The sequence below is a fragment of the Balaenoptera borealis genome (genome assembly GCF_965194805.1).
Source record: "Balaenoptera borealis genome assembly, chromosome: 10".
Lineage (NCBI taxonomy): Eukaryota > Metazoa > Chordata > Mammalia > Artiodactyla > Balaenopteridae > Balaenoptera > Balaenoptera borealis.
The window spans coordinates 87011088-87024353 of NC_138874.1; the positions used below are offsets into that span (position 1 = coordinate 87011088).

General features: G+C 44.4%; 1 protein-coding gene across 3 annotated transcripts in view; it reads right to left on the reverse strand.

Moving 5' to 3' along the window:
- The window catches only part of BLNK (B cell linker), an 83842-nt gene that overhangs the window by 21583 nt on the left and 48993 nt on the right, over positions 1 to 13266 (reverse strand). For all 3 annotated transcript variants that reach the window (XM_082406545.1, XM_082406546.1, XM_082406547.1), the window contains 3 exons: positions 10762 to 10925; positions 5215 to 5296; positions 3888 to 3959 (listed from right to left, as the gene is read on the reverse strand). In XM_082406545.1, coding sequence (XP_082262671.1) covers positions 3888 to 3959; positions 5215 to 5296; positions 10762 to 10925 — 318 coding nt within the window. The remainder of the gene's footprint in view (positions 1 to 3887; positions 3960 to 5214; positions 5297 to 10761; positions 10926 to 13266) is intronic.

The window sequence follows — 13266 nt, forward strand, 5'->3', positions numbered from 1 at the left end:
CTCTCTGCCGCCCTGGCTGAAGTCAGACCCCGGGGCATGGCTGGGGTAGGACAACACCGTACCCTTCTCATTGCCAGGATCCCTGCTTCCTGGCCAAGCCGAATTCTTGGTTGGAAAGCTCCAAGGGAGAAACTGGGGATGCAATAGAGGGAGATGTGTCCAAAAGCACACTAATAAAAGAGAAAAATCATCTTTGTTTAAATCATAGGGAGCAAAAAGTTATGTTAAGGTTTGATTTAACAGCACAGGCCTTGCACAAGCTGGTGCTTACCGAAGTTTCTTAACTTGGAAAACAATTTACCCTTAGTTTTTCCTTCTACCACGTATATCTTATGCATCATCCTCTTTTCAGTTTTGCATGCAGTGGTGGTAGGTTTCCTTATTCTTAATGATCTCAGTGTTGGCATCGTAAGCCCTTGGGATTTAACTCTCTTTTAGCTGTTATAGACACCCTATTATCATTAGTGGGGCTTGCATACTAGCCGAAGCATCCCTTACTCTCAGGTACTATATGAACTCTTACAAAATACATAAAAGAGACTTAATTTAACAACTTAAGAATAATTTGGGCTATGGGTAAAATTCTGCTTGCCTATTAGCAGGGAATTGTAAATTCCGAAACTCCTCCCCTATTGTAAGAAATAAAGAGATAGAATACTTAAAAAATGCTGTTTACTTAGAGCAAGCTCAGAAATACATGCTCTGTCTACCCTTTTCTGACAAAAGCTACAAATTAGCCAGAGGTTGCTCTGCCTTCTTCTAAATGCTCGTTTAGAGATAAATCACAATGGAATTCAGTCTTTCAGTTTGTTTAGACCAATGCTTCTTAACTGGGAGTGATTTTGTCCCCCTCCCCCAGGGACTTTCTGCAGTGACTGGAGACATCTTTGCCTATCACTGCTGGGGAAGGGGGTGCTAGTGGCATCTAGTGGTCAGAGGTCAGGGATGTTGCTAAACAGCCTGCGATGCACAGGACAGTCTGCAACAGAAACCACCTAGCCCCAGATGCCAACTGTGTTGAGGTTGAAAAACCCCGAAATTTAGAGTAAAACTTTATATGGAAAGGAAGAAACACTTCTCTGAGATGTGTACCGGGTGATGTGCCAGACTCATGTGTCATGAATCAAGGCAGGTTAAACAAGGGATTCTGAACAATAACAATAATAAATCACAAAGAGCTATCATTTTATGAGTGTGATTCGTATCTTTTTACTCATGTAATTCTCACACTACCCCTAGGCATAGGTGCCATTTTCCCCTTCCTTTTTTTTAGGAGAGGAAACTAAGAAACAGAGGGATTACTTAGCTTGCTCAAAGTCTGGCACCTAGTGAGTGAAGACTTGGACCCTCTGGCTTTGGAGTCTGTGCTAACTCCTGCTACTGTACTTCCCAGTATGGAACATGAAGGACCTAATTCGCTATGTCATCTGCGGCCAGCACCTTATTAGCCATCAAAGAGCCAAAAGCAACACTAACCAGAGGCAAGTGTCGTGGTGTGGAACTTTAACAGAAACCCCTGAAACCTTAGCACTTTCATCATGCCTATCAGGGAACTCTCTGAAGCCTCTAAAGACAATGATCAGTTATTTAAAGACACAGGCAAGTAGTCTGATTATTCCTTTTATAAAAATCATCTCTGAAAACTGTACTGTTTGCACACTCAGAAACTCCCTCTAACTGTTCAGGTTTGTTCCCTACCCGCCCACCACCACCACCAAGTTATCTCACTTCCTTCCTCCTCCTGAACTTCCTCCTGTCTATATCCAATAATCATTTAACCAGGAAATTATTTTCTTGTTCAGGTTTGGTTTCTTCATCTGATGCCTCTAGTGATAAAATATAGCTATACTAGATTAATATAAAACTAATGAATAATAAATCCAGTGGGCTAATGCCTTCATGATGGGGCCATGTGATTCCTTAAAGACAGCCAGAGTTGGGGGACTCAATCGCTCTCTCAACCAACTGACCCATCTACCATTTCAGCACCTACGCTGAGCCAGGTCCTGTCTAGGCCTTGGAAACACAGCTATGAGCAAGACATGGAGCTGAGAATCTTATGGGAAAGACAGGCTGATTGGAGTATTGGGGGTGTTTTAGGAAAAAGAGGTCTGTGTAAGGCAAGAAGAGCATTTTAAGATGTAAGCACCAGAGAGTATTAAACTATTATTCTAAAGGAGGGTTTAAGCCTTCATTTATCTGTTTCAGTGAAAGGTTTTCTATTCCAGTAATAACTGCCCTTCTGAGTTATCACGTGTCAGGAGTCTCCGTTTCAGCAGGGACCAAAGCGACCTCGCCGTGACGTTTTAGGTTGGTGTGTTGACATTTGTTCCCAGAAATTAAGATGAGCTGGATAAGATGCCTCTGACCTCCAGTCCCCAAGTATAAAGAGCCTGTGGATTCCGAGGGGGAGGATAAATAGGAACTTGTGAAGAGGGTGAGCAATTGCACAGGAAATGAGTCTAGGAAAAGATTTTTAAAAATAATCTTCTTTCATTTTCTCTCAAGGAGCACGTCCCTGAAAGCAGAGGTCAGTCTCCCAGTCTCTGTGTTCAGCCTTCAGGTCTGGGAGAGAAGGGAGTGTGTGTGTGTGTGTGTGTGCGTGTGCGTGCGTGCATGTGCATGTGCGTGTGCGTGCGTGTGTGTGTGTGTGCGTGCGTGCGTGTGTGTGTGTGTGTGTGTGTGTGTGCGTGTGCGTGTGTGTGGTATAGGGTGGGGGAGAGGAGAAGGAGAGAACGCTGTCGAGGAAGCTCCTGTGCCTCTCTGTGCTGTAGAAGGGCTGGGGTATGGGCGCCACTCAGTACTGTGGGCCTCAGGCCGGGGGTTGCCAAACCCTACAGGAGACACCTAGGAACCACTGAGTGTTCATGGTTTGGGGAGGGATGACATGGTAAAAACTAACTTTGTAATGGAATGAAGCTAGCAACATTTGGAGGGGGTCAGAAGCTCATCTCAGTGACTGAGGAGAGAGCCTAGAGACAAGAGTATGGCAAGTGGACTCTGTAAGACAGAAGGTATGAAGTGATAAAGTAAAGAAAGCCTGGTTCAGGTGGTGGCAACTAAAATAGAACAGCAAATTCAGGAAAAAGCAAAGCAGAATTGGGAAAGAACATGGGCACTCTGAGACATGGAGCCTGGAGGCTGATTTGTAAAGAGGAATAGCGATGCCCGAAGGGTAGGGGTGATGGATGCACTGAGCTTGAGGTAGTGGGAAGGTCAACGTGTTCAGAAGGGAAGAAAGGTCAAGGTTGGACACCAGAGAGTTATCAGCTTAGACCAGAGAAGTGAAGCCAGAAGAATGGATAAACCGGAAAGAAGTGAAAAATAATACTCTACCGAGCGCCTACTGTGTGCCAGGCACTGCATTAAGAATTTCCCATTCACAATTTCAGAATTCTCCTGTCTCCATTTACCGATGAGAAAATGTGATGCTTGGAGAGGTGAAGTACAGACCCAAAGTGATACAGTTGATAATGGGGAGCACTTGGGTTATGACCCAAGCTCTTAACCGCATGATATTCTGAAAGAAGAGCAGGGGGCTGAGGCTGAACGGCGCAGGCATCCTCAGTCAGGGGAGCGGAGAGGGAGGGCCGGCCAGCAGAGTGCCCAGAGAGGTAGGATGAAAAAGAAGACTTGTCTGAGAGAGGCGCAGGGGCACGGGGGCGAGGGTCCCCTCACACAGGTGTCCCCAGACAGTGGATGAGCATGAGGAGAAGGCCTCTGTTACCATTTATTAAGACATTTGGAAACACAAGGGATTATTTCTTAATATTTGCTCTGAGTGGTTTGTCTTATTTAGAACAGATTAAAAATGAAACCCCCAAATGTAATCATTTCACAATAAAAAAAAACAGAAACAAAACCACCAAATCATGTGTACACTCTACCTGAAGTTGTCCCTGGAGGTGAGGCTGGCTTTGAAGAGTTATTTGGCTTGATTGATCTATTAACCATGGGAGCTGAAACACAAAATCACACCTATATTATAATTATTTATATATATATATATATATATATACACACACACACACACACACACATACATATATAGTAGATAGTCTACTGAGGGAGATTCACACTTATGGAAAAATGCATTGTGGAAATGATGGGTCAGACCAGAGAATCTACAAAGAATGGGAGACACAATTAGTAAGCCCACAAGCCATTAAAAGAAGCCTTCTCAGAAGAAAAAAACATTTTAGAATGAATATATTAGTGATTAAAGTGAATATTGGCTTGGAATTTCATTTGCCAAACTGGGTGTCTAGGAGATGAAAGAGTTTGTTTTTTTACCAGGAGACGTGCATTGAACTAACAGTGGAGGGGCCAGATTAATAGCCCCACCTTCCCTGACACACGTAACACAAGTAACACATATCATTCCTCTTGGATTTTGTAGGTTTATGGGGGTTTCGGGGTGAGGGCATTTAATTTGTATTTATTGTTTCATGGTGATGGGTGAGTTCAGGAATTCTGGTGGGTCTAGAAGCTGTCGGTGATATTTAGGGCGAGGGAGAGGGCTGCGACATCATGGCAGTGTAAAAACTGAGTATTGCTACTTTGGAGTCAAGTTTATTAGATGAGTAATGTTACTTGAAGAGGCAGCATTTATACAGGATTATATTCACCATAGCGACTATATCCAGAGTCATCATACACTGTTCCACGCCTCATCTGAGGCTATGTGGCACGGGCTTTTGAAGATAATTTGTTTGTAACTGCGTTTGTTATTTCCTGAAGGATTTGCAAATGAAATGTTTCTCATGGGCCTGAGATAGCACTCCATTTTAAAGAATGAGAACATAGGGCATATTTTACTCTTTCATTTTTTCAGTCCTCTGCAGAAACTGTTCCTGGTGCAATATTTGTAAGGTCAACATGGTGGCTCATGACTTTGTGAGTATTAGGTTTTATAAGAAATCCATTCTGAGTGAGGAGCTAAAGAGAAGAATTTAGGTGCTTTTATACCTTGAGAAGAGAGTATTAAATCATGGAAGAGGATGGAGAAAGAAGGGTAAAGGCTATCAAACACAGAGATGGGTTGCCCACTATGCTCTCTGTTCCACTAGCCAAAGAAGACAAATGCTATGGCCACAGAGGAGAGAGGCCTGGGCACTATCATTTCTGAGCCCCTTAGAGCTTGCTACCAAATGGTCTTGTATGCCTCTATCAACTGCCAGAAGTTTTCAGGTGCTTAAAACTACAAACTCTTGCCTTTTTCAGATGGGAGTGAACTGTCTTCTGTGGGATGAATATAGTTTTCATCTGCATCTTCCACGGGGACCACATAATCAGCCTAAAAGAAATACAGAAATGCTGTATATTCAGAGTTTACTACATAAGAAGCAGTGATATTTAAAAAAATCTTCTGAGATATAATCCATATACCATTAAATTCCCCTATGTAAAGTGGTTTGGTGATTTGTAGTATATTAACAGAGTGTGCCACCATCACTGCAATCTATCTTTAGAACATTTTCATCACCCCCAAGAGGAACCCTGCACCCATTAGTCACTCCCATCCATCCCCTCCCCTGACCTAGTCAACCACCAACCTTCTTTCTATCTTTAAGATTTGCCCATTCTGGACATTTTATATAAATGGAATCATACAATATTTCAATACACAGTCTTTCATGACTTCTTTCACTTAGCATAGTAATTTCAAGGTTTAACCACGTTTTAGTACTTCATTCACTTTTATGGACAAATTATATTCCATTGTATGACTATACCACATTTTACTTATCCATTCATCAGTTGATGGACATTTGGGTTGTTTCTACTTTTTTGGCTATTATGAATAACGTTGTTGTGAACATTCATGTACAAGTTTTGTGTAGATGGACATTTTTCTTGAGAATATACCTAGTGGTGGAATTGCTGGGTCATATTGTAGCTCTATATTTAATAGTTTGAGGAACTGTTAAATTGTTTTCCAAAGTGGCTGTGCAATTTTTCCATTCCCACTGGCAATGTATGAGGGTTCCAATTTCTCCACATATTCACTAATACTTGTTATTGTCTGTCTTTTTTGATTGTAAGCATCCTTGTAGGTGTGAAGTGGTATCTAATTGTGATTTTGATTTGCATTTCCCTTAATGATGTTAAGCATCTTTTCTTCTGCTTATTGGCCATTTGTATATCTTCTTCAGAGAAAAGTCTGTTCAACCCCTTTGCCAACGTTTAATTGGGTTGTTTGTCTTTTTTATTCTTGGATTATAAGAGTTCTTTAAATGTTCTAGATTTAAATCTCTTATCAGATATATAATTTCCAAAAAAATTCTCACATTCTACACGTTGTCTTTTTACTTTCTTTATGGTATCATTTGCAGCACAAACGTTTTACATTTTAAAGTCAGTTTTATCTACTTTTTTCTTTTGTTGTTTGTGCTTTTGGTATTGTATCTAAGAAATCATTGCCTATCCCAAGGTCATAAAGGTTTATACCTGGGCTTCCCTGGTGGCACAGTGGTTAAGAATCTGCCTGCCAATGCAGAGGACACGGGTTTGAGCCCCTGGTCCGGGAAGATCCCACATGCCGCGGAGCAACTAAGCCCATGCGCCACAACTACTGAGCCTGCGCTCTAGAACCTGTGAGCCGCAGCTGCTGAGCCCGTGTGCCACAACTACTGAAGCCCGCATGCCTAGAGCCCACGCTCCACAACAAGAGAAGCCACCACAATAAGAAGCCCGCGCACCGCAACAAAGAGTAGCCCCCGCTCTCCTCAACTAGAGAAAGGCCACGCACAGCAATGAAGACCCAACGTAGCCAAAAATAAATAAATAAAATAAATTTTTAAAATTAAAAAAAAAAGGAATTATACCTATGTTTTTTTCCAAGAGTTTTATAGTTTTAGCTCTTACACTTAGACCTATGATCCAGTTTTATTTAACTTTTTATATATGGTGTGAGATTGGAGTACAATTTCATTCTTTTGCATGTATATATACAGTAATCTTAGCACTTTTTGTTTAAAAAACTAATTTTTCCCGTTGAATTGTCTTGGCATCTTTGTCAATAATCAATTGACCATAAATATAGGGAGGGAGTGATTTTATAAGAGGTAAATAAAGTAACCAGATCTCAGAAGTGGTTTTTACAACCTGCCTTGGTTGGTTGCCAACATGGGGACTGGGAGAAACAAAAAACAAACATTTATTGAGCACTTATTGCCAGGTGCTCTTCTAAGTACTTTACATGTGTAATCTCACTTACTCCTTGTAATAACCCAAAAAGGTAGGTACCACTAGTACTATACAATAATACTATACTATAAAGTTGTTACCTGCCAAAATAAGCAAATGATCAAGAATCATCATAATCTGTGTCCTAACAAGTTCATCTTCACTTTGCTGCAGTGTTTTAATACAAACCCCATTATCCCATGTTCACATCACAAAACACTGGCTGTAGTTACATGAATAATTGGTCTTTTGAAGCCAGGCAGATTGTTCTACTACCACAACCTACATGCTATTAGAATCCTTCCTCAGTTTTTACAATGGCATGATTAAAAAATAGATGATTATTTTAAAAATAATCTTAGATCAACTCCAGTGTTTAGATGTTCAGTATTAAGACACCTGCTATAGGTGTTTACATGTTTGCCTTCCCCCAAACTTTAAATGTGAAAAATAGGAGCACCACGGATTCATCTTATTTTCACTTTCCCATTGCCCTTCACCCCATTCCATATCAGGAGCCGTTAAGATGAGCTATTAAATGCCCACATGAGTTTCTTGCTTAATACAACTCATGTGAACATTTAATAGCTTTACATACATTATTTTACTGAATTCTTTCAATGATACCTACTATTAAGTTACGTATACTTATCCTCATTTTACAGATGAGGAATTTGAGAGCAGTTGAGTAATCTATCCAAGGTCACATAAAATCACAAAACTGATGCCCTGCAAGGAGAGGTACTGGGTCTGCTTTGGGCACCAATGAAGCCCTGGCACGTTTGTGTTGAATGAAGAGCTGGTCTCTTCTCAGTGGATACTGGAGAGGTGGCAAAGGATAGCTCTTTAGCACCTGGGATCTAGTATCTCATCATCTGATTTCAAATGCTGGCTCTATCATTTACCTCTGTGACCTTGGACAGGTTCTTCAACCCCTTTGCACTTCATCTGTACCATTTCCTCATCTGTAATGGGGATGATAATAACACACACTTCCTAGGGTTGCTGTGAGGATGTAATGAGATAACACATACAGAGCGCTCAGAACACCGCCGACACACAGCACTTGTCAAGTGTTAGCCGCTCTCGTTGTTAGAGCACAGATGCTCCTTCCTCCCACCTCCAACTCTCTGGTCAGGCTGTACCCCCATATTTTGCCTGTAACCTGTATGGCAGAGCTAAACATTTTCATTTATGCTTCTGTTTGACTTCTTCTTTTCCTATCTAATGGCTCAGCCAGATCTTAATGTTGGCCTCTTTTTTCTTTTTTAACCTCTTTCTCATCTTGACTGTCCATCTGCCCATTCCAGAATGTGTCTCCTCCAGACTTCTCCTTTTCCCACTGGTTCAGGCTTGCCTGAGCCACCTCCACAAGACTGCTATTAGCAAAGCTCGGCCTCTCCCCACTGGGGTCCACCTCCAGTTAGTCACAGAAATGGAGAGCTTCACATAACCCACAATCTTCATTTGTATTCTGTGTCTGAACTGATATCTTCATATGGATTTGCCAAATGCCGAAAGAATTCACGGTGAGACCCTAACAGATGGTCTCCCTACCACGTCCCATGCTCAGATTCTCCCGGCCACCCTGTTCTCACCCTGAAAGGGCAGCAACCCCTCTCAGACTGACAGACAGCCTGAGGATTGACAAACCACACTCATTCTCAGTCCGCTGACTTCCTGACTTAAACTGTCCCTAGAGAGGGGGTCATAAACTCAAATACTTACAGGAGCAGGCCTGGAACAGTAATGGGGAATGTACAGAGTCAGGGTGTGCGCAAGTCTTGTATGAGTGATGGGGATGATGACAAATGGAAACAGGGGCCCAGGGAGTCACAGCTGAGCTGGAGCATTGCCATGAGGCTCAGCTGCTTCGAGGCCATGGCTGGCCAAGTGCTGACAGGCCCTCAGTCTTCAGGAGAAACTAGAAAACTGGATTTTATAAAGAATCTAGAATATGGTAGAAAGGAATCCAATATGTATGATACATGGAATCCTTCTTTGTGTGAGGCACTGTATTTAGTGAGATAGATAGATATATATATATATATATTCCTTTATTAAATCTTTAAAATAACCTGAAGAGAGGAAAAGCTGAGACTCAGAGAGTTTATCTGACTTGCCTAAGCCACACAACTAGTAAGGGTCAAAGCAGGAATTTGAGCTTGGATGCTGCCTCTATTTTATTTAAAAGTCTCTCTTTTCCATCTCTTCTCGGGCTACAAATTATACTAAGGCGGAAATGAAGGTCATTTCACAGCATGCTCATAAGCTGTAGGTTTTATCATCTACAGGCATTTAAAAACTAGTTACTTCTGGGGCTTCCCTGGTGGCGCAGTGGTTAAGAATCCGACTGCCAATGCAGGGGACACGGGTTCGAGCCCTGGTCCAGAATATCCCACATGCCACGGAGCAGCTAAGCCTGTGTGCCACAACTACTGAGCCCGTGAGCCACAACTACTGAGCCCGTGTGCCACAACTACTGAGCCCACACGCCTAGAGCCCGTGCTCTGCATCAAGAGGAGCCACCGCAATAAGAAGCCACGCATCGCAACGAAGAGTAGCCCCTGCTCTCCGCAACTAGAGAAAGCCCGCGCGCACTAACAAAGACCCAACGCAGCCAAAAATAAACAAATAAATAAATAAATTTATAAAAACAAGTAACTTCTTTGAGAAGCTGAAGTAAGATTATGTCTGGTGATGGTTAAGAGTTGCCTTTAATGTTATTTTCTTTCTCAGACTGTTACACTTGTAGGGTTGTTCTAATGGCTAAGTTTGAGGGCTTGTCTTTGACTTTATTTAAAATGCAAGTACATCTGGGAGCCATAACATATTAGGCTTTATCAGTCATTCCTACAATAGCCTGAATGGGTTTACCTGTTCATTTTTAAATTGAAACAATTCCATATGGAATAAGACGTGAAAATCTAGGTGCTGGCAGAAGGGAGACTGATGACATAAACCTAGAGTTGGGTCCTGGACAATCGGCAAAGATGGTCCCTGGATACCCGGGGCTGGGGAGAGGGAGTGAGAAGCAAAAGCTGCCGAGGGAAGTGAGGAGTCAGCTCCTCCTCGGGTTGTGCAGGGTCTTCCTACAGACTAGGGGTCTCCAGTGTATGCCCCACTGCACCCCTCTGCATTTTAGAGGAGGAGGGTGGAGGACCAGAGTGAAAAGAAGGTGGGGGAGAGAAAATGAGGCGGGACAGGGAGAGGAGCAATGGAGAATAAAGAGGGAAGTATATTATGGAGGAAAGAGAGGTTTGCAGGAAACTGAGGGACTCTTTCTCAAAGGAATAGTTAGAGGGACACAGCTCCAGTATGGATATATATGCCTGTAGTAAATGAAAGTGCTTAAACTAAGACCATATATGCCATTTTTAAAGAAAACATCCTTTCAGCATAACAATGGAGAGTTAGAGGGGGCAGGGTGGTTAGCGCCGGCCGGCCGGCGGAGAGCAGGGCCTGGAGGAAGGAAGACACGCCTGAGGCCACACTGTCCTGCCCCTCCCCCTATCCGGCCCACATCCTGCCTTCCACTCGGTCTGGTCAGTCTTCTGGACAGATTTACTTTACCTCATCCTCAAGGAGCTCTTTGGGTCTGGGTGGGACTTGAGGTTTATGCAGAGAAGTCGAGGCTGGCAGAGTGGTGGCCTGCCTTGCCTTTGCCGAAGGCCAGTTGGGTTTACTGGGAAGGGTCTTGCTGGAGGGCGGAGACTGCCTCTGGCTTGATCGATTGTCTTGAGAGGAAAAACAACAAGAACAACAAAGCATAAGATGAATGGGTTCTGGATCATTCCCTGGGCGGAAGCCACCGAGATCTAGAAAGTATAAAACCCCCAGCATCTAGGTAGCCCACACATTAGTAACTGGGGCGTTCCCTTAAAGAGCAGAATGACATGTTAGGCAAAAATTTCAACCGCCCATTGACTTACATTATAAAAACCAGAAGAATGTCCTCATCAAAGACATCCTCCTGGGGATTGATGCAGACCCACAGACCCAGGAGAGCAGGCAGCCCAAACGCTCTGCTAAACAGAGTGGATGGTGACCTTGGCATTGGGCGGGGGTACTCCTCAGTGGTTCACTTTGCTCCATGAAGCCTTAAGGGCAGTGATTCTCAATCCTGCCTACACATAAGAACCACCTGGGAGCTTTAAAAAATGCCAAGGCCCCACTCCAGACATGCAGTTTGAACTTCTGGGGAGGGACCTGGTATTAGAGGTTTTAAAATTCCCCAGGTTATTCTAAGGTGTATTCAGGGTTGCCACTACTTATCCGGGTGAACCTATACGTTCCTCCCCTTAATGATGTCCTCGAATCATGGGGAAGTCGTGAGTAACCCCTGCTCCAGGACCGTCCTCACCAGGTGTCAGGGAAGGAGTCCAGGCTCTGAAGTCAAGGGCCCTGCGTTCAGTCCCCTGCTCTCCACCCACCAGCGGCACTCCTTTGGGCTGCTTCTTCATTATGTAACCTCTCTGGGACTCACATTCCTCATTTTTAAAATGAGGATCGTAAGTATCCACCTCAGAGAGTTATTGTAGGGATTAGGGAGAAAGCAGCAAGGCAGGAGGAACACTGTGTCTGGCAGAGCCGATGCCTAACATACAGAACTAACCTTACCTGCGTAACGTGGTGGAGGGCTTAGGCAACAGGGAGTCTACCCGGTTGATCTGCGAGCACAGATTCTGACTGATACACTGTAGGAAAATCTTCGCATAGGAATAACCTGGTGGGTTCCCCTTCCTGGAACCAGCACAGGTGCTTACACTGGCTTCCTGCTCCTTCCTCCTGCTACAGCCGGCCCCCAGCTTGATACAGCTGCCCCTGCCTCTGCCTGTCGCACTGTGCTCTCCGCCCGGTGCCTGCTCCAGCCCTCGGCCCGCGCTTCTGCCTCGGTGACGGCATGTGGTTAACTTTACACTTGGTGCCTCCTCGGAAGCCTCCTTCTGGTGGCGTAGCTGTGTTCAGGCACCAAGACATCTACTTTACTATGCCTATGACTGTCAGTTTTTGTAGTTTTATTGGCAGCTCTTGGAGTTTACTGAGATTTCTTAATATAAGATTTAAGCCCATCAGAAGGAGCAAAGCATAGAAGACAGGCTTCGAAGAGTATGACCTGGAATGAGCCGCTTAACGGTCCTGAATAGCGGTTTCTTGGTCTGTGAAACGGGCCTGACGCAGCCCCTTCCTCCCCAGGGTTGCTGCGATGATTGAACGAGGTCACAGATTTGGTTGCGGTGTGCGGAGCAGAGTGGTGAAGAGCACGGGCTTTGGAGGCTGAAAGACCCGACTCGCATCCCAGCTCTGCCGCTTATAAAACCTTGGCCCAGTGAGTTCACTCCTCTGAGCCTCACTTTCTTCCTTTGTGATTATCAAGAAGGTGAAGTAGGCCATGACTGTAAAGCACTAAGTTCTAAACTGTAAAAAGTCTGGGACTCTGCCTGTCTCGCTTGCTGCTTAGCATAGCTCCAGCACATAGTAGGTCCTCAATAGATGTGGCACGAAGCAGGGGCAGTGCCTGGTACCCGGTAAGGAGGAAGTTATCCTCAGGGATAAGGGACACTAAACCCTTTACACGTAGGGATGCTCTGTACGACCCCCGGCCTCACGTGATGGCATGGACACACTCCCCTCCTCCCCTTGCTGAACTTAGTCACCTGTTAGAATGGAACACAGACTTCTTCTTGGGGGGGCGAGGGGGGGCATTAAAAGCTACACTCAGGCCTGGAGGCCACATCTAAGACTCGTCCATTTAACCAATAAGGCTAATTCCAGGCTTAGAGGGCTTCACCCCTAGCCCCTCCCCTTGCCCCTTCCCCCAATTAAAACTCCACAGTCCAGACTCAGTGTATCTGTACAGCCTGCCAGCGGGGGGGCGGCGGTGGGAGGGATGGAGGAAGGAGGGGCCTTAGCAGACACCGGGATCCCTGAAGGTCATCCTGGTTCCGTACAGCCATCTCAAGAGAAATTCCAGAACCTTGTACGCAGGAAGCCAGAAGAGAAGAAGGGACTAATCTTGGGTTGATTTCTCTGGGGACTATCAGGAATTGAGGTGGGTGGGGAGCCACATCAGGACGT